General features: G+C 28.8%; 1 protein-coding gene across 2 annotated transcripts; it reads left to right on the top strand.

The window, feature by feature from the left end:
* The first annotated feature begins 406 nt into the window (after positions 1 to 406).
* On the top strand, positions 407 to 20,458 carry LOC145841018 (C3 and PZP-like alpha-2-macroglobulin domain-containing protein 8). Of its 2 annotated transcripts, none has more exons than XM_082948377.1 (34): positions 407 to 539; positions 1,141 to 1,315; positions 1,470 to 1,685; positions 1,988 to 2,060; positions 2,122 to 2,235; positions 2,686 to 2,882; positions 3,374 to 3,601; positions 3,819 to 3,989; positions 4,357 to 4,488; positions 4,707 to 4,854; positions 5,163 to 5,308; positions 5,507 to 5,656; positions 10,689 to 10,948; positions 11,167 to 11,392; positions 12,237 to 12,387; positions 12,636 to 12,739; positions 13,066 to 13,216; positions 13,422 to 13,584; positions 13,874 to 14,055; positions 14,344 to 14,433; positions 14,685 to 14,861; positions 15,079 to 15,160; positions 15,410 to 15,635; positions 15,932 to 16,123; positions 16,307 to 16,373; positions 16,567 to 16,703; positions 16,817 to 17,059; positions 17,460 to 17,553; positions 17,974 to 18,113; positions 18,255 to 18,435; positions 18,659 to 18,742; positions 19,032 to 19,241; positions 19,501 to 19,589; positions 19,991 to 20,458. In XM_082948377.1, the coding sequence occupies exons 1-34, from the start codon at positions 472 to 474 to the stop codon at positions 20,015 to 20,017; spliced, it is 5,094 nt and encodes a 1,697-aa protein (XP_082804503.1). In that variant the 5' UTR covers positions 407 to 471; the 3' UTR covers positions 20,018 to 20,458. The 2 variants fall into 2 exon arrangements, with proteins under 2 accessions (XP_082804503.1, XP_082804501.1); XM_082948375.1 differs by having other exon boundaries at positions 19,029 to 19,241.
* The last annotated feature ends 681 nt before the right edge of the window (positions 20,459 to 21,139 follow it).

The raw sequence follows: 21,139 nt of genomic DNA, 5'->3' as shown, positions 1-21,139 counted from the left end.
ATTTTACATCAAAAGAATTTAAAATATAATAAAATTAAAGTGGGTTTAAATCGGATACTCCAAAATACCATACTTAAAAGCCTTTATTATATTTATTATAAATAAAAAACAAAGTTTGAATTTTGTAGCAGATTATTAAAAATCTTATAAGGTCATATGCTTAAATATTCAAAAGTAAATTATGAGTTGAAAACAAGTTTTTAATAACACCAAAACAAAGCTATTGAAAACTTTTGAACTTGTATTCACTGAGAAGGCTAATATGTAAAACATCGAAACAAGAAAAAGTGAAAAAAGATTTACTTCTTTTTCAAAATCACTCATGCATGAAACGACTACAAGATGCTAGTTTACGACAAAATTTTAGCACAAACTAAAAACAGTTCGTTTAAGTAGTTAATCATAGTTAAAAGGAACGTTATAAGTGGCTTTATTTTTTCAGCAAAATTCTAAATAAAATTAATAAAAGAGATGAAGGAAGTTTATATTTTTGCAATAATATTTGCAACTTTTCGGCAATGCAGTACTCAAAGTAACAGGTTAAATTATTAATTTATAATGAACATAAATTCTAATTTGGTTAACAAAATATACAAGTCACTCGATAAATTAAACTACTTCTTTTATTTGTTTTTAGTGTTTATTTCATTGATAAGCTTATTTATAAAGTTTTTTATTAATTTTATAAGAAATTTGTACTCATACAAAAGATAAAATATTGATTTCTAAAGATTTCATATTTTCAATGTTTTAATAATGTTCTCAAAAATTGTTAAGGCAAAGATATAAATTTAATGATACGTTGCGATAAATTACAAAATAACAAGCTGTTATCTGTAAGTTAACTAAAATAATTTTGTTTATCAAATCGATCTTGATAATCAAATTCACACAATCGTATGTATTAAAGTTGTTGTAAATGTTTAGTTGTTACAATTAAATAATAAAATTTATAGTTGATTCGAATTTCAATTTAAAAATTATGAAACTACAATTGAAAATAAATTACTATCAACTATAAGATTTACTCAATCTTATTTACTAGTTTTGATTTGTTCATTCGATAAAAATAACCTTTGTCAGCTCTTAAAGCACTTCATCAAAAGTTGTACCTATAACCATAATTATTACGTCACTCAGCGGATACATTATGACGTCACCATCGGTGTTTAGAGCGGGAGTTTCTCACAAGATCGAGATGAGGATCTTCAACGAGGATTCGATCCGTTTGAACGCGAACTTGTTCGACGGAAGAGGAGAATTGATCGCCACTGACAGCGAAGTCGTGTCATCTGTCGGGTATCTTAATTTGAAGGTTAAAATATTAACAGAACTATTTAAAAATTTAAGTTGTTAACAGCTTTCAAATTTACAAAAAGACAAATAAGTCTAATGTATTAATTAAAAAGTCAAGAGCTTTTAAAAAAACTAGTCAAGGCTACAAACTATATATGTACTTATCACCACAGGTACCATCAGGGTACGAGGGACCTGCCACGTTGAAGATATGTGGAAACTGTTTTTTGCGTCAGGGCTACTCTTTCAGCAATGAGACGAGGGTCACCGTTGAAAGGAGGGGTGGCTCGTCTTTCGTGCAAGTGGACAAACCCGTTTACAAGCCTGGACAGCTGGTCAGGGCTAACGTGTACACCGTTGACAGGGACCTGTTGCCTAGCAACCAAAATGTTTGTTCTGTAGTATAGTTTAATTTATAGTTATTTAAACGGTATATTAAACAAATAAGAAGTATATGATTAGCTTTCCTTAGATGTAAGTTTTTGTTTAGTTAAACCTTAAACGATTAGATTTGCTGTAATTACTATCGAACTGAAAAATAAGGTTTGGGCAGACAAACTTTGCTTTTAAGTATTTATTAATGCAATTTTAGAATTACAGATGACAGTGCAAGTTATGTACCCAGACAATATTAAACCTATAATTTTAATACTAATTATTAAGTAAATAATGTATTTATATATATTTACAGATGACAGTTTATGTCATGGACCCAGACAATGTCAAAATTATGAAATGGAACAATTTGAAGCCAAGTTGTTGTGGTTTGTACTAATAATGTTTATTCATATAAAAAAAGCCTAATCATACACTGCTTTTTTACAGGTATCGTTAACTTTTCTTTTCCTCTGTCTGATCAACCAAAGCTTGGTATGTGGAAAATAACAGTTAATATTCGGGGTGACAGTTTTGAAAAACAGTTTGAAGTTAAAAAATACGGTTAGTTAAAACACAACTAAAAGCCTACTTTTACATGAAGTTAGGAAAAGTATATTTAACTTAATTTGCGCCGCAAAAAAGTAATTAAATAGTTCATACAGTGTTTATTTTAAATAATATATTTTAAATAATAGAATCTATTATTTACTAACAAATTTACACAAACATGTAATCTTCACTTATAAAAATTAATAAAGGTTTAGTCCTAAAAGTTAATATTATTTATATTGTTTAGTCCTAAAAAAGGAGCAACGAATAAAACATTAAAAAAAGTTTATTAAAATTAACATTTCGAACGTTTAAAGGAGTTGATACCTTACAAATACGATTACGTATTCGTTTTTAAATACAAATCATCAGCTACTGCAGTCCAACAAAACACAAAAAATACTTTATATTAAGTACCAAATATAGAGGTTTTTAATCTAATCTTCTATACATTTTCCACAGTCCTCCCAAAGTTCAAGGTACACATCAACCCCCCTTCATACTTCAAACAAGATTGTGAAAAGATTGAAGTCCACGCCAATTACGTGTTCGGAAAACCCGTAGTAGGTCATCTAGTGGTCAATATTAGCGCTGATATTGGTGACCATTATTCGAGGTATGGCCCGGTTGAGCAGAACGACAAAATCGAGGAACTTGAAGTAAGAGTTGTTGTAATAGTTTTTAAACTTTTGATTAAGTGCTTTATTCGGTAGTAATAAAATACTTTTTATCAACTTTAGATAAGTTGTGCTAAGCCACTAAGTATTTACTAATAAAAATTCATTGATTGAAACTAATAATAATGAATAAACTAATATCGTTTAGTTTTAGAATATAATTGAGATCAGTAATTTTGCTATGAACAAAAAAATAAGTTCAGATGTTTTAAAAGCTCTTTATAACACTCAAACAATTCACATAACTTGAGTACTTTGTGAAGCACTATTAAGTAAATACTTAATTAACATAAGTATATAAGTGTCTAAGTGTTTATTCAAACCACATTACATAACATTTCTATATATATACAAACTGAAATAAAACATTATAAGTCAAATGTTATATTGTTTAACCAAAACTTTATACAACTAAAGCTCACTATTTATATAGCAACTGAAAGAAAAATATTAACAGAGTTATTTCGTCACAGATAAATGAGTCGACTTCGGTTAAAATATGCTTAAGTGACGTCATACCAAGTCACGAGTCTCTCAACTTCCGGGGTAGTTTGAAGATTCACGCACACGTCACAGCTTCCGACGGAAGCAGTTATGACGTCATAGACGATTCTACAAAGATAGCCAGCCACAAGGTGGAGCTAAAGTTTTCTAAAGACACCAAGGAAAACTTTAAACCTCTAATGGGATATACTGGAAAAGTTTGTTTTGCTTGTAAATAGTTCTACTGATAACATTTTAAATCGTTGTAATATTTAGCTTTAACCACATAATAAACAAAGAGACTTAATGCTATTTGTTTTTAAAATAAGGCTTTTATATATACTTACTGAAAATGAACTGAGTTACAGTTACTATTCATACATTTCGACTAAAACTTTTATTAAAAAATTTAAAGAGAGAGTTTAATTTCTAAAGGTTTTGTGCACGAATTTGGACGATTCGCCCAACACTCAAGCTAGAGTGTTAGTAGATAGCAGGGTCGGTGATGTTAGTTTTGTTAAGGAATATGTTGACTGCAATAATGAAGGTATTGCTGAATTCACATTGCCTCCATTACCACAAGGAACCGATAAGGCTACTATTACTGTTAGTTTGTGTTTTTTAAACTAAAAAGTGAAAAATATAAACTTTATCTCGGATAATTAAGATTTAACTAAATATATTTGAAAATAAAAACAATCGGCTTTATTCAACTTAAAAAAATTATATAAAATTATTTAACTGTTCAAAATATAGGTTTAATTGTTTGCTAACAAAAGATCCTAGTGAACTAGCTTCACTGGAATATAAATAAAATAAATTATACAGTAATCTTCTATAATAATAATCAAGGTAGAATAAAAAAAGATTACTGTATAATTTATTTTTATAAAATTATTTATTTAGTTTTTTCATAAAATAAGAAGGAAATTTTGATTTAGAGAACACACTAAACTAAATTTAAAACTCACAGGCAAGAGTTATAAGTATTGGTGGTGACGTGGTATCTTCTGATCATTACACAACTATAAGTAAGAAAATATCTGGATGGAATTCACCAACTGGTTGTTATATACAAGTACAAGCACCAAATAAACATGTGAAAGTTAGTTAGATTTTAAAATATTTCATAAAACTTTTATTTGTTCTAAACATTTGACATAAATGTATAAATGACTGTATTATTTCATAACTAAAAACTGAAACAAACATCTAAAAACTAGTTATAAAGTGTACTATTACCAACAAAAACTTTTTTTTTGAATTTTCCTTATAAGTATTATATCATTGTTCTGTTTAAACTTGTATTATTACGTCATACAGTCGGGGTCATCAGTGAAGCTCCACCTTCAATCAACGTGTCCGTGTAACTTCAATCTAATGTACAATGTTATGTCCAGAGGTAATTTGCTGAAGAGCGGATCCCATTTGGTTGCCGGACACAACAGCAGAAAACATCATGATAACACTTGTTAGTTGTTGTGAAGTATAATACCTTCAATATTTTTGATGAGATGTTTAAATATAAATCTATTTTAAATTGGACAGTTATACCTTAATTGTCTTCTATTGTAGCAATACATTTTGCAACAGTTCAAAAAAAAAAAAGCAAAAATTTATAAATGATGTATGAGTAAGATTCGTTTGTTTATAATAAAAAATATTTTTCTTTTAAATTTACAGCTTTACATTAAACAACAACATAAGTTCTAGCCTCTATCGTTGCATATGCATGTTCATTAAACTAACTTATTTCCTATAATGACATATTTTACACAGCATCAGTATGTCACACGTCATTTTTCCTCGACATCACCGAAGAAATGTCACCATCGTCCAGAATTCTTGTTTATTACGTCAAAGAGGACGGAGAAGGTGTAGCAGATTCGGTTGTCATCCCGGTTAAAAATTCGTTGAAGAATAAAGTGTGTATTTTTGCTTGTATACTTAAGACTGGTTTCAATACTATTTTACACAAGTTTTGTTTGATGTTTGAAATAATTTTAAAATAGAAGTAATATTTGTGTAGTATACTTAAACGTTTAAAATGTTGTATATGAGTAGTCGTACTTACATGTTATTTTATACTTAAAACTTGCTCAAAAATTAAAACAAATTAACAGGTTGAAATTTCGACATCAAGGGCGGACACATCACCGGGAAGTCCCCTAAAAATGAGGGTGGAGGGAGAAAAGGGATCATGTGCCTGTGTGGCAGTGGTTGATGAGAGTGTCCATCTGATGAGACCTGGATACATGCTTGGTATCGATCAGGTTTATAAAATAAAATAATATGTTTATCAAGCTTATTTACTGTTTTGTAAAATGTTTATATGATGAGACATGCATATACGCTTAATATTTAGCTTATTGATAAGTTTATTTGTAAGTAGTACACATTATGTGGACTTCATCACAAAAGTTTGAAAATAAGCTTCTTGCTTAGGATTATAGTAGCATACTTTTGTTTTTTACATGCAAAAAAAAAACAAACTTTTTTTAAGTATAGTTGTTGTTAAATGCTTTACAAACAAAGTCCGATAGAAATTTAATTTTATAAATTTTTGTACAAAAAATTTTGAGCAAAAGCCTGTATTTTGCATGAGAGTAAGTGTAGAATAACTTTGATGGTGGTATTATGCTGTATAAACTTATTCAAGCATTTATATTGTGGTTAGTTGTAATAAGATTACTTCGAAACCTCTAACTTAATCAGCGGTAACAAAAGTAGCAATTCTGAATCTTTAACTATGTAAAAAACCACTTATTTTAAACTACATAAGCTAGTATTGAACTACAATAAAAAGTGTTTACGTATTTTATAAACTTCTTACGTAGTTTGTTTTTATATTAAACTAAATTAAGTGTGTAATCGATTCCAATACGCTTTATATATTTACTGTGAATTTTTAAAAACTTTTTATTTTTCGTGTTCACGGAAAATTAGCGGTGATATTTTCAAACCCGCTTCAAAGCTCCCATCAAAACATTACATCACCCCAAACTGTGCGGTTACCATGGCAACACAGCAACCGTGTAATCTCATGTACCAACTTTCTCACACACGCTGGTAATATGACGTCATAATGTGTTTTGTTGCAGGTTTCGGTGTAAAATTGAACTTTTCAGGTGACGTTATCACATTTACGGACGTAATATGTTGTTTTCGAAGCGATTATACATTTAATTATATTGTTCTGTATATTATATTGTACAGTTAATTACACTTGTTTTTTTCACGCTAGTAATTGAAATAAAATATAAAATAAAAGGTGAGTTTGATAGTTGTTCAGCATACAAGTTTAATTTTAAAAATGTTCCGGTTTTCTTACAGTCTTCATCGTTGATATTACAATTAGATAAAGTAACATAATTATTTTTACTTTAACAAAAACATTACAGTTATTTTTACAAAACGTGTAATTAGTAAAAAAAAGGTAATAATAATTCATGTGGAAATGACTTCTTTTTACTAGTAATCAATTAGCTGAACTCAAACATAAACGTTTGCAAAAAGAAAAGGTTCAAAATAATCATTTAATAATAAATACTTTTCTAACTCAGATACAAACAATGTTTTTCAATGGCATCTTGTAACTATAAAATTTTTACTGAATATTTCGTTTTTAGTCCACTTGACAATTAAGAGTTAAAAACAGCTTGTTTTGATGTCATTGAATTAGTTTTGTGCCAAAACACAACATCTAGAGTTAAAAAGTGAGATAATCTTAATAAAAAAGGGAAGCAATTACACAAAATAACCAATCAAATTGTCGATACGACCCCAATTAAACTTATATTATAGAAAATTTGTTGTAGGACAATTCATTTAGCTTTGATAGCCAATTTTATATCTATATGAACATTTTTTATTGATAATATTTTAGATTCTAATTTAAAACCTAACTTTGTTATATTGGACAACATTTCAGATAGTATATTAGTTGGTCCTTAACTACACTTATTGTGAATAAACAAAGTGTAGTTGTTATTTGAATATTGTAGAACAAAACTTTTATTTTTAATTTAAAACATTTATATAAAAAAAGAGAAATAAACTTAAAACACTTGGAAGCACTTTTAAACAAACTGATTTAAACTAAGAATAAAACGTTGTTTACAATTAATATATACCTATTTGTATTAAGATATATTACATCTGGCACAATATAGCAGTTGAAAGTTCATAACCCTTATACCTCTATAACTAATAAAAACGAACTTAACGCCTATTGTGCTCATCTTCATTAACTAAAGTCTACTTCCCCGCTCCATTGTTTAACTTCAATTTACTACGCTTATTGTTTGTACATCAAACAAGCACGCCGACAACTCTGCAAACTAATTGCAGCACGTGGTAATTGATTGCAGCACATCAAAGTGCAAATTAGGTGCCAACGTAAACAAAAGTTGAAAGAACTTTCTAACCTCAGAATGAACCTTTTAATACCACCCGGGTAATTATCACGTGACTTTTCGCGCTTCAGTGATTTTTGTTTTTCTTCCGTTTTGTTGAAGTTCACTGTAATTATGACGAATACAAAAGACTTTAGATGAAAGGGAAGATAATAACTGCTATTATGAAGGCTTTCCGGCCGTTTTTGTCGAGTTTTGATTCCGTACTTTGTACTCTGGTTTAGAGCATGAAAAAAGTTTGCAACTGATCTAGTTTTACATTTTTAAACATTTTTAATGCCTAGAAAATATATTTAAAGCTCATTAGTGTAATCGGATAGAAAGGGTAGAAATAAAAGTTTGATTCAGTTTAAATTTAACAATCACATTTTTCTGGTGAATCTGTTAAACTGTTATTTTTATCAAAGTTCATTTGTGGCTTAAAAATAACTTTTGTAGACTCAAAAGCTTTGCTGGAAGAGTTAAAATTTATTCATAAATTTCAAATTGCTTTGTTTTCTGTAAGCTTAATAATATAGTTTTGATAATAATTTTTGAAATCGTTGTATTTTAGAACTTTTGTATAACTTTTACCGGTTTTTAAGATGTCTTTTTTATTTCTCATTAACATGTTTAGTGTAGGAAGAATTTTTTTTTTGTAAAATTGATCTATTAGTGACTATGGAAGCTTTTTTCAAGAAAAAAACTTTATACACTAAAAAACAGGGTTGTAGCATGAGTCATGTTTTTTAATTAGAAAAGAAAAATGACTTTTAAAACAATTACAAAAAAAAAGTAGTTTGTAATTGTCATTCTTAGTAAATTATTTTTTTGATTATAGTTATAAAACTCAAATGTATATCTGAGTAAAACCACAAAACTTGTTGTTCGAAACTTAAAATCTGAAAGCAAACACTTTACTTCGAAAATTAAACTGTTTAATTTAATTTTCGAAAAGAAATTGTATCTTTTAAACTTTTCTAATTAAATTACAAGTAGTTCAAAATAAACCGCGAATAGTAAACAAGGCACCGAACAACAAAGATTGGATTAAAAAGGAGAAATGTTTTCTTCAGAGTAATTTTGGTGGGAAAAATTAGTTTGGGAGTTTATTAAATGTTAAACAATAAATTTTCAAGTACTTTAAACTCTATTTGACTTAAACTTAACTATTTAAGGTTATATTTTTGATACGAGTTCAAAGTTTGTCAATATTTTTATTAAACTATCAATAAGCTTTTAAAAACTTTTAAGTGTGTTTTATTAATGCTTATTAGTTTTAATTAAGGCCAATAAAAAACAGTTTTATAAAAACTAAGACATAATTTTTGTCTTTATAAGTTAAGCTACTTTAGTTTCTTAAAGAAGACATATACTATTATAATCGAACATAAACGTAGTATAACAAATAAATTTTTACAGTTAAAACATACTTATTTTATTTATACTACAAAATCAAAATTTTAAAAGGTAAGGAACACTGATGAAAATAATTTCAATTTTATTTTAACTTTTTCAGCAGCTAATACTAAAATAAATGTAGTTGTAAAGTAGTTCTAAAACTGAAAACATATCGAAACAAAAGGTTGTTTACTAACATAAGAAACCTTTTATGCTCGAGTGATACCGCATTTCCGGCCAAAAATGAAGTCTTTTGATTGGATAATGACCAAGTTTAAGTTTGTTTTATTAACCTGCCTGCGTGGGAAATTTATTTTGTTGCAACTTTTTTGATACACCGATTTTAACCGGATTAATTTCCGCTATGGTCCGCCAATCCCGTATAGTATTACCTCACAATTTTATTTTTGAGCAAATTGTTGGTTTTGTGAAAGTTTTCTTTTGTGTCTAAGCTGGAATATTGACTTATTACAATTATTACTACTTACTACAATTTAGTCTGGGTTTTTAATGCTTTGGCAGTTTTTAAACGTTTATTTGCTTTGTAGATTAGTTTTACTTGTTGATTATCTTTTAATTCATGCAAAGAAAATAAACTGTTTTCTTTATTGTTGCATGTAATATATATGATTGACTTACAGTAAGCCGTTTTTGAAGCTCAATTGAGCCAAACCAGACAAATTAGTTTAGGTAATTTACTACAAAAGTAAACAGTTGTAGATTGAAGTTTGCACATTTAATTACGTCATAAACGCATGCAAGTCTTTGATGTCTTTCTAACTGCAATTATGATTACGACGTATACAACTTTTTGATGAAAACATTTATATCTGTTTATTATCCCTGTTTTCTTTTATGTTTAAGCTGGGTGTTAAACGCTTACGTTAACTACAAAGTTTTCTGGTTTTTGTCAACAATACTCAGTACTCTTTCAATTAATAAAGTTTATTTACTTGGGAACTGTTAAAACTTTTTATTTATCCTTAACTGCAGTAAAACATGGTTTTCTTTAAAATATTTTGAATATTTAGTTTAATTTGTTCATTTAGAAACTTGTTTTTAAAACGGAAAATTGAAATAGGAAAACATGATGTAATGTTGACAATAGTATAAAGTTATCTTTGAAGTTTGTAGTTTTTAAAAACTAATGACGTCACTAGACTACGTTTGAAACCATGTGACCCCAAACAGCAGTTATCTTATAAGTTTCTAAACTTTAACGGGAGTTGATATTGACAACGAACTTTTTAATAACTATATGTAACAACTTATAAAGCAAAAAAACATCACTATAATTTTTATACAATATAAAAAAACACTAGTAGATCATAGTTTGAACTAGAATTCTACCTTTTATTATTTTTTTGTGTTAAATTAATTTTGTTACAAACAAAATAAAAAACTTTAGTTAGTTTTCCAAATACTACTAGTAAATGATTTTATTGAACATTAAAAAAATAGCTATAACAGAAAATATGTCCACACTTTCATCAAATTACGTCACAAACAGATACTAGCCGAGATGCAGTCGTTCGACGTGACGTCACAACTCAACGACGCCATGACGTCATTCGACTCGATGACGGCGTTCGAGAATGCGGGCATGACGGTGATGACGGACTTCGTCCAATTAGATCACAGGAAGCTGGTCAGGTTGGAGGAGGACGAGGGAGTGAGGGAGAGGAGGGTGAATAGGAGAAGGAGGCAAGTGAGGAGAAAATTGAGGAGTTACTTTCCTGAAACGTGGGTGTGGAGGTGCTTCCAACTCGGGTTGGTTGATAAGCTTTACTTTAAAAAGTGTCTGATAAGATAAATCACTTTATTTAAAAAGTTATATTTGTAATCAACTCAATTTTCATGAAATTTACTTTTTACGATGTAAGAGAACAAATAATAGATATAGCAGATGTACAGCTGTATTAAAACATAACTTTGTAAGGTTTAACAGTATTTTAAAACAAACATAACTTAAAACATACCAACAACAGATCGAACGCCCACTACCTGACCCTTCGAGTACCCGACTCGATAACTACCTGGAGAGCCGACGCAGTGTCCATGTCCCCATTTTCGGGGATCGGTGTTGCGGATCCGGTTAACGTGAGGAGCTTCAAGAGCTTCTTCGTGGATTTCAATTTACCGGCGTCGGTTGTTCGGGGTGAGCAGATTCAGGTTCCGGTGACTGCCTACAACTACCTGAATTTGTGTACCAGGGTGAGATATTGTTTTGATAATCTTTTTTCTGTATTATATTTGTATTAAAACTATTGTAATTAAGCTAAAGCTGTTAAACTTATTTAAGGTCTCATATACATATGTTTGTAATATTTAAATATAAATAGCTAGACAAATTCCTAACTATGATCATATATAATAAGAAGTAAACTTAATACTATAATACGCCTCATCATAAAATGTTTTCTTGTGATGTGTTTTATTATGCGTATACGAAAATATGAGGTAATTTTTTTTAGTTTTATGTCCTTTTAAACTTTTTAAACATTATGATAACAAGTTAGTATGTTGAACTTTAACTAAAACTTAATATTAAATGTAAACATTTTTTATTAACGACTGAGTATTATCACTAACTGAATTACGTTTTTAAATAATTATAATTTTAAATTTACGTTTAGTATTTGTAGAAAATTTAGAATAGCATAGCTATTTACTTTGCTTAAAATATGTACTGTGCATACAATGTACAAATAATCACAATAAAATACATCAGTTCTTGAAAAACTCAATAAAAAACGTATAAAATTTGATTAAAAAATGTTTACGTTTTAATTTCAACATTTTAGTGTTTTACAAGCATTTGGAATGTTTACTAAGAAAACATATTTAAAAGTATATTTTTACAAAATATACATCATAAAACTCGAGAAGAATTAACTTTTTACTAAGAATAAATAGTGTAAAAATGCGACTAGCTATAAAATATTGTTTTCAAATTAAAACATATCGTTATAATTTTAACGTTATAGAAAAATTAAAAGAATTAAGACATTAAAGATATTTACAACTACATAAAAACTTAATTAATTATTTTTTTTAGATACAACTGACAGTAATACCCGGAGAAGGTGTTTCTTTTGTAAAAAGTTCCAGCAAATTAGTGAGAAAATTTGTCTGCGTTAAAAGTCAATCATCGAAAACTGTTAATATTTCATTGCAATTCAACGACATCGGAAGACATAACATTAGAGGTAATTCGACTTTGAAAAATTTAATTTTAGATAAAATTTCCATACATAAAATTTCGAAAATTTTTCGTCATTTTTCGACAAATTTTTCTGAAAAGTTATTCTACAGGTGTTAAGTTAAACAAAACTGTTTTGATCCGTTTAAACAAATCACTACGGATTTGTTAATAATAAATGGTTTGTATGATATTTTCGCATATAAACATACTGTAAGTGCATTTGCTCATAATTTAAATTGTCACTTTTATTAGCATACGGAGAAGCATCTACTGGAATTAATTCTTGCTGTCAAAATGATTTCTCTACACCAAAAGTTGTCGCTAAGGATGCACTTCTCAGAAAAGTTCAAGTTGATGTATGTTAACACTGTTGTATTAAACTGTCAACTATTCATTTTAAATTTAGACAACTTTATTTTTATTTCGTGAAATAAACATCTCATATTTAATAAACTAGCTTTATAAACAGTTTCCGTAAAAAAATAACTTTTTTTTTGTAACTATGAACTAAACTACTTTGACTTAGAAAAATTATGTGCTCAATGTTAATTAAATTTAAAAAATGCTGAGAGTTCATGTTTTTTGATACTACATTGTAATTAAAAGTGATTAAAACGAAGTCGAGTTTTATTTATGCAATTAACAATATTAGTATTTAAAAGAAGACAAACTACCACAACAGGTTGAAGGACTCCGTAGGGAATACACTCACAGTGTTCTGTTCTGTCCAAACGAACGACTTAATATCACCACTGCTGGAACTAAAATATACCAGTACCTGAAAATAACACAGAGAATTATCGATGAACAAAGCTTCGATTTTCTTGTAAAAGGTGTGTTTTTTATGTTAAATAAATACAACTTGATGCTTAAAAATCAATAAAATAAGATTAAAAAAAGAGTTTCATATATAAATTAAAAGTAAGGAAGCCTAAGACATTAGTAAAATAAAATTTCGAAAGTAAGCAAACAAGCGTTAAGAAATAGGGCATGCATTAAATCTGTGCTTAAATAAAAAAATAATTAATAATTTCACAGCAAACGAGAATGTCCACGTGACACTGGGAGACAGTGAAGATTCTGATGATTCCTACCTGATAGTGTTCGGAGGATACGAGAATACAAGGAGCTGGATTGAGAAGAACGGAGAAAGATTGGTCACAGCTGCGACTGAAGATATACTCAGTGGTAGTGAATACAGGTGATTACTTTTTACTAAATAAATGCAAATTATTTTTTGTTTAACAGTAATTACAGATGTTTTCTTTCGAATCTTTTAATGGTCTAAACTAATCTTCATAAGTAACAAAGTTTTGATAATTGAAATCTCTCAAAATTTTACCTTGAAACAAATTACAACAACTTATGAAAGTTTTAAGAATTAGCAAATTGACGGCAAAATAAAATTTAGACTCTAAAATAGTAATTTTGACCACACTGTAGAACTAACCTAATCATTACAAAAAGTTACATTTGTTTTCAAATTCCAGATCGTTCTGGATATCCTGGCAGGGGGGAGACATCCAGGTGGGAAGGGGAAGGAAGAGCAATCTCCATGGAGACACAAGATTCATGCAATGGAGGGACAATAGTGGGGAAGTCCCTGTTAAAGTCGTGGGTTTCACCACCAACAACGGAAACCAGGGAAACTTCAAATTGTGGACCGCGCCTGGTAATTTTTTATTTGTTTAGTTTAAAGGTATTTTAACAAGTTAAGTGTGATCTTTTTGTACATTTTAGTTTTGAACCGCAGTATGTAAAAGTTATCAAATTATTCAAAGTCCAAATATGTTTTGACTTTTATGTGTCTAGTAGTTTTCATAGGTGTATAATATTCGTGTATATTACTATAGGCTTAAGTTTTGTCTTAATAACTGAACCGCTAAACACTTTTGAAACACTATATCGGTTTAATTGATACAAAGTAGTTACACTATCAAGTTTTATATTATACAAACAGATTCAACTGGTATGATGCAAGGCTGGTTTGAACTATCAGCTCCAGCTCAAGCTATTCCTGACTCACTGAAAGCAAAAGCTACTTTGTTAGGTTTGTTTAAAATTCTTGTTTGAGTTTAGTTATTTGAAAACGGAAAAAGTTTTAGTTTACTCGTAAAAAAAGTTTCTTCGTTTTTTTTTTTCAAAAATAAGCTATACTCTAGATTCAGTTTTGATTACAGGGTTCAATATATTTCCAATCTTAATAAAGTTTTTCAGAAATAAGCTAGCTAAGTTTAACTAAACAAGTTTTGAACAATAAAACATTCATCAGTTCGAAAACGTCTTATTACAATAAAACAGGTGATGTAATGGGACCGACTTTGAAGAACTTGCACGATTTATTGAGCATGCCGTACGGATGTGGTGAACAAAATATGGCCAATTTCGCTCCTAATATCTACGTACTGAAATATCTCAGTTCTACAAGGCAGCTCACTGATGAAATAAAACAAAAAGCTATCAACTATCTCAGAACTGGTGAGTTATTGTTTGAAATTATTTAAATATAGTTTTGTTGAACTTAACAGTTCCCTTGAAAGTATAGATTTACAAGTTATTTACAAATACACAAATTTTAAAACCGGTGTTGAACGTTTTCAACTTAACTATATGAATTTTATTACGTCTTATGTTTTATATCCTAAGTCTTTATATATAATTTAATACAATAACTTAAAATAACAATTATTATTAGGTTACCAGAGACAACTGACTTACAAACGAACTGACAAATCTTTCAGTGCTTTCGGAAACAGAGATTCATCTGGTAGCATGTGGTTAGTTTATATGACGTGATAATAGTTTGAATGGCATTAAATTTTTCATAAATAACTATTTGTTGGTATTTGCATATTACTATTTAATTTTTTACTCTTCCAGGTAAGGCAAAAAGCTTTTTAGTCACTATTTATCAATTACAGTATAAAAATCAATTAGTCAGATAATTTAGATTTAAAATTTCATAAAAATCTTTTTTATGTTTTAAATATATCTAATTCAAATTTAAAAATTTTTACACCTCCCAGGTTAACAGCATTTGTACTGAAGTCGTTCAGCGAAGCGCAACAATTCATCTACATCGACCAATCACAGCTGTACGATGCGCGCGAATGGGTGCTTTCCCTACAACGAAAAGACGGGAGTTTCCCGCCAGTGGGAAAGGTGTGGAACAAAGACACGCAATCGGGATCTGATAGTGACGTCACACTGACGGCTTACGTGTTGATCTGCCTCCTCCAATCAGGATCGAGCGTTAGTTTGTTTTAGCCAATAAGATAACTGTATTTTGTACTTCGAAAAAGCGGTAATGAATTGTTTTTTATTTTCTAGCAACATCATTTTGATTAATTTTTTAAAAAGAAGATAACCTTTTTATTTTAACTATCTACTCTGTGGTTAAAAATCATTTTATACTGTTAAAGTTCTAAATACGCTTTATAGCAATTATAGAGGTTAAGTCTATGAATTTGATAGTTTTAAGACTTAACAACTACTTACAGTTATATTATTAATACAATTATAAATAACACAGTAAATATCAATCACAGTTAGAAGACAAAGCAGTGCAGAGAGCCAGGACCTTCTTGGAGCTCAACTTTGGTACATACAACAACGCGTACACTGCATCACTGGTTGCTTACGCGCTCACTCTAGCGGATAGTTTGTATCAGAATGAAGCAAGAGATGTCTTGTATGATATGTCGTGGAGTGAGGGATCTGATGTTTACTGGAAGCTACAGGTTTGAATGTATTTATGTTGTAAAAACTCAAGGCAAACTTTTGTTGTATTGAAAACTTACTATTAACAATTTAAGTAACATTTGGTTTGCATTATTTTAATATTTCTCATTGTGAGCTTTTATTACTTTCTCTATCTTGCATTCTACAACTAATGTAATTTAAGGCAAATTTTTATATAATAGGTAGGAGCCGGTTTGGAGTCAAATGATCAGACTTACGTTTCATTTTCTGGAATGAAAAAACAATCAGGTAAGCTAAAAATAAAGTCTACTTAACGAACATAGACTTATTTGTATTTTTAGGAGTAAAACACAACACTTATTTTATATGTTTATAATTTTTTCTACAATTAACAGTGGTATCAGCTAAAGTAGAGACTGCATCATACTTTCTATGAAATGATAATATATATTAACTATTTATAAAAATTTATACTTCACAGTGGTATCAGCTGAGGTAGAGACGACATCATACGCTTTACTAACATACACTCACAGAAGATCTATAGATACTGCTCTTCCCATTGTAAATTGGCTCACTAAAATGAGAAATATGCGGGGAGGCTTCTCATCAACACAAGTTTGTTTCTAAATAAAGCTTTATTGTTTATAAAAAATTAAGTAGAGTAAAAATTAATTTTTAAGACTAAGAAAGTTTATTGTAAATGTCTAAAAAACGTATTAACTTCTCAGGACACATGTACGGCATTGCAAGCGTTATCGGAGTACGCTCGACTCTCCTACTTCGGAGGACCCGATCTAGAGATCGCCCTGGTTCCAGTGACGTCGATGATGTCGTCATACGACGATGACGTCAGCAGTCAGGTGACCATCACCATGGACGAATCAAACAAGGACGTTCTTCAGCAGGTTGATCTGGAAGTTCCTAACACCTTGCTGGTGACCGCCCATGGAGACGGGTGTGGATTATTGCAGGTTTGAATAAAAAAAAAACTTAAATAGCCAGTTACCTAGTACTAAGTTTCTTATGGTGAAATACTTATTAGTATTTATTTTTCCCTCTAAAAAATTCTACTTGATTTTGTAAGTTTAATGATATATAACTTGGATTGTGATCAGTGATTTTCTTTGAAAAAGTTTGTTTACGAATTAATTTTCATAATGTAGAAATTGGTGGCATTTTTAAAAGCTTGTTTAAGTTATTATTTTAGTTTTTGACGCTTACTAAAAACTAGTGTGACAAAATAATTCATTTTAACAGGCCTAATAGTTTAAATATGCTTATTTTATGTACAAAATTATGCTGTTTTTAGTAATTTTATTGTACAGTTTTTAACTCAAAGTAGTTGTTTTGTAACCAAACGAAACTATATAGGTGGAAGTATCATACAACATACCGAGTCCAGATCACGACTCAGCTTTTGAAATTGACGTTAAAATGACTAAAAAATCACCAATCACTTTAGAAAGTTTGTTTATTAGTTTATTAAAAACTATAACTTTTAACCGCAACATAAACAATTAAAATGAAACTTAACTAAGCAGTTTATTTGATGAAACAGCTTATAACAAAAACGTATTATAAACATTTTCGTACAACTTAGATACAATTATTGTTCTTAATCTAAACCTACTTAAATACAAAAATATAATTAAACTTTGTTAATGACCGAAAAGGTTTACGTTCAAATGAATAACAAGTTAGTCTAGCTAGTTTGTTAGCATTAACAAAACTCAAGATACGCAATAATTTATCAAACTAACATATTCAAACTTATTTTGGTTATGTATTTTTAGAATATTTTTAAAATGTAATAGCATAAGTATATTAGCTATAATACCTAAAAATTTAGTAGAATTTAAAGGTAATTATAAAACATATTAATCAGACGGAGTACCCCGGATAAACGAGAACAAATATGACATGTCGGCATGCGTTAGATGGTCCCACACCGGAAGTTCTAATATGGCCGTTGTCGAATTCAACTTATTAACTGGACTCAGGGCCGATCTTGAAAGCTTGCATAAAGTATTGAATAATATTTGAATTTGTTTTCTTTTTTGTTGAAATCTATAACTAAAAATGAACACTTATTTATAAAACTTAAAACTTTATAAGCTATTAACTTTGAGTACTATATAAATTTACAGTTAATTTTCTTATATACAGTTATTGGAAGCACACAACAAATACTTGAAGAGGTTTGAGATTGTTGGGAGGACAATCTTCTTCTATTTTGACGAGATATCTTCCTACTGTTTTACTTGTGTGAAATTCTCTGTTTATCAGGAATACACAACTGGTATGGTGGAAAGTCAAAACGTCATTGTATACGATTACTATGAGCCCGGTACGTCTGGTTTTAACAGATTTTTTTGATTTCAGCAAAATATATAATCAAAATTTCTTCAGCAAACAAATAATGTAGCACTGTTTTTTTAGACATGTTTTATGTTTGTTTATTACTTTTTAAGTTAAAATAATTTACAGTTTTAAATATAAGAACAAACAGTTCAATTTTAAACTATAATTGACAGTATAGCTTGTAATAAAACAAACTGTCCATTTTACAGTATACGAATCTCACTTTATGTACAATGCAACAAGCGAGTTGAAGAGTAGCTTATGTGGAAATGAAACATGTACTAGAGAAGATGGTTAGTTTAATTATTTTATTCAATTTAAGTAAATAACATTATATTTATAGTAGGGAAAGAAATAAAAAAAGAAACTATAAACGTTTGTAAAGTAAGTAGTACACTTAGAAATGAAAATTAAGTTCTTGAAAACTAAAAATTCAATTTCATAAACTTAAAACTGAAAATCTCATGTTTGAAATAAAATTTTGATAAACAGTTACAACAGAACCAACTGATAAAAAGACCAATAAAAGTTCATTTAAAGAAAAACAAAATAATGATACTTATGACTACTTCTATCCAGAAGGCATAGCAGAATATGACGATCCAAATGATCACATAGAAGTAGTACCGTCTTACTACCTGGAGTGTCACTGTCCCCACAATTGCGGGTTCGAGGGGCCTCAGGTGTGCGGGTCCGATGGAAACTATTATTTGAACGAGTGCCGGCTCAACACCGCCTCTTGTGAGATGAATGTTGAGATCACCGTTGCTGATGATTTCACTTGTCAACAAGGTTTGTAGGCTCAGTGTAACAAATTAGACTAAAATGTTGAAAAAAAAAAGAATTATTGTTTGGATAGTTTAATGTCACCTTAGTTTAATGAATATTTAATATACTTTAAGTTGCAGTTTTTTCAAACTTAACATGTGTAACTTTGTTTTAATGCAAGAAAAAGTCTAAGATAGTAGACAAACAAATATGAATTACAGCAAAATAAATAAAATATATATCAATTAGAGTTAAATGCACCTAACTGTTTTAATATTTTTAGCTGTAGTGGAAGAATTTACCACACCTTTTCCGCCCAATGAGGAAGATTATGAAGATTATTATGCAGGAATGTTGAATGATCAGCCACAAGTAAATAAATATTTTATAACATACTAGACAATACATTTATTATTAAAACTACTTTGAGTCTTAAACAGTTAGCAATATGTATAAAGGATTAAAAAAAAGTAATGAATATAAAAGTTATTAGCTTAAATTAATTTAAACAACTAACTATACAGTGAGTTTTATATGAAATTCTTCAAAATTTACAAAGTAAAATTCTTATTCCAAGTAACTTTAAAAATACTTTCTAATTAAATATTTTTAAAAACTTATCTGATCGAGCTAAACTTTAGTCAAGATAAACGTTTAGCTTTCATAAGTTAACAATGAAATAAAGTTTAGTTTGATAGAATGACTTTTATAACTCTAAGTTTTATGTAATCGTAAAATTTTAGCTATAAACACTCAATTTATTAATTTGTTAGGATGGAAACTCATTATTCGGATACTAAAACGGAAGTTTAACAAAATAAACTTCCAATGAACAAAATGAACCCAATTAAAGTTGCCCCCCGCGTTGCCTATGATGTCATAAAGGCAGTAATTTGCGACTTTTTGAGCAAAATTTGCGGTTTCTGGTCGTAAAATTTCGAGCTTCTATTGTTAGGTTTTCTCGGAAGCCACTCTGTTATTAACGACCGTTTTTACATTGTCTGCCTAAAAATAAAATTTAATGTCTGATTTTTTTAGTATTTAATAAATATTTGTACATTCTAACAATGAAAAAACTAACAGTGTTTTGATTTTACATTACCTCTGCTTTTTTTCTTCTACTTTTCCTGTAAATTTCTCAATTTTTTTTTGTAAATTCAGTGTGCCTTTTCAAGTTTTTATTGTCGGTTTTTGTTTTTTAAACTGTTTTTTATTTGATTTACTGTTTTGATTATTTTCTAACATCTCTCTTTTAGAGTTTTTGTCGCATAATTTGTAACAATTTTTTTTTTTGTACTTTTACTTGTGAATTAAAACCTCGTGAAAATTAAATAAAAACTACAATTTTATTTTTTATTTATATGTCGCATTTAAAACCAAACACCAAATAACTTGTGATATGATACAATTGTAAAGTATTAAAAACTATAGAGTTAAGTAGGTGTATTTAACAAAAAAGTAATTTACAAACTAAAATTTTTAAACTACTTAACACTTTTTTTTTACCTATATTATATCATTGTTACTTAGTTTAAGATTAAAATGTTTAATTATACACTAATTAATTGATAATCTTTATTTTATTTTAAAATTATTTCGCAAATGAAAATACGTCAGAAGGTTACAAAATAAATCATTATTGAAAAATATGGGGTAACTTCATAGATTAGAAAACACTTAAACAATAGTTTTATGTTTCCATTTAAATTTTACTTTTAAATATATAAAAAGGTTTGAAATTAGGCAGTTAAAATCAGTACAGTAGTGTACAAAGTTAGTAAAATTTAAGTTTAATTTTATTGGTTTAATGATGATTTTTGAATAGCCATATTGCTTAATAAACTTAAAGGCATAAACTAGCATTACATAAAAAACTGTGACTTAGAATTAATTCAAAACAAGAAAAACATTCATTTGAACTT

This window comes from Thalia democratica, chromosome 7 (genome assembly GCF_965202585.1).
Source record: "Thalia democratica chromosome 7, ktThaDemo2.hap1.1, whole genome shotgun sequence".
Lineage (NCBI taxonomy): Eukaryota > Metazoa > Chordata > Thaliacea > Salpida > Salpidae > Thalia > Thalia democratica.
The sequence above is the reverse complement of the archived record's forward strand: the minus strand, read 5'-3'. Positions and strand labels throughout refer to the sequence as shown.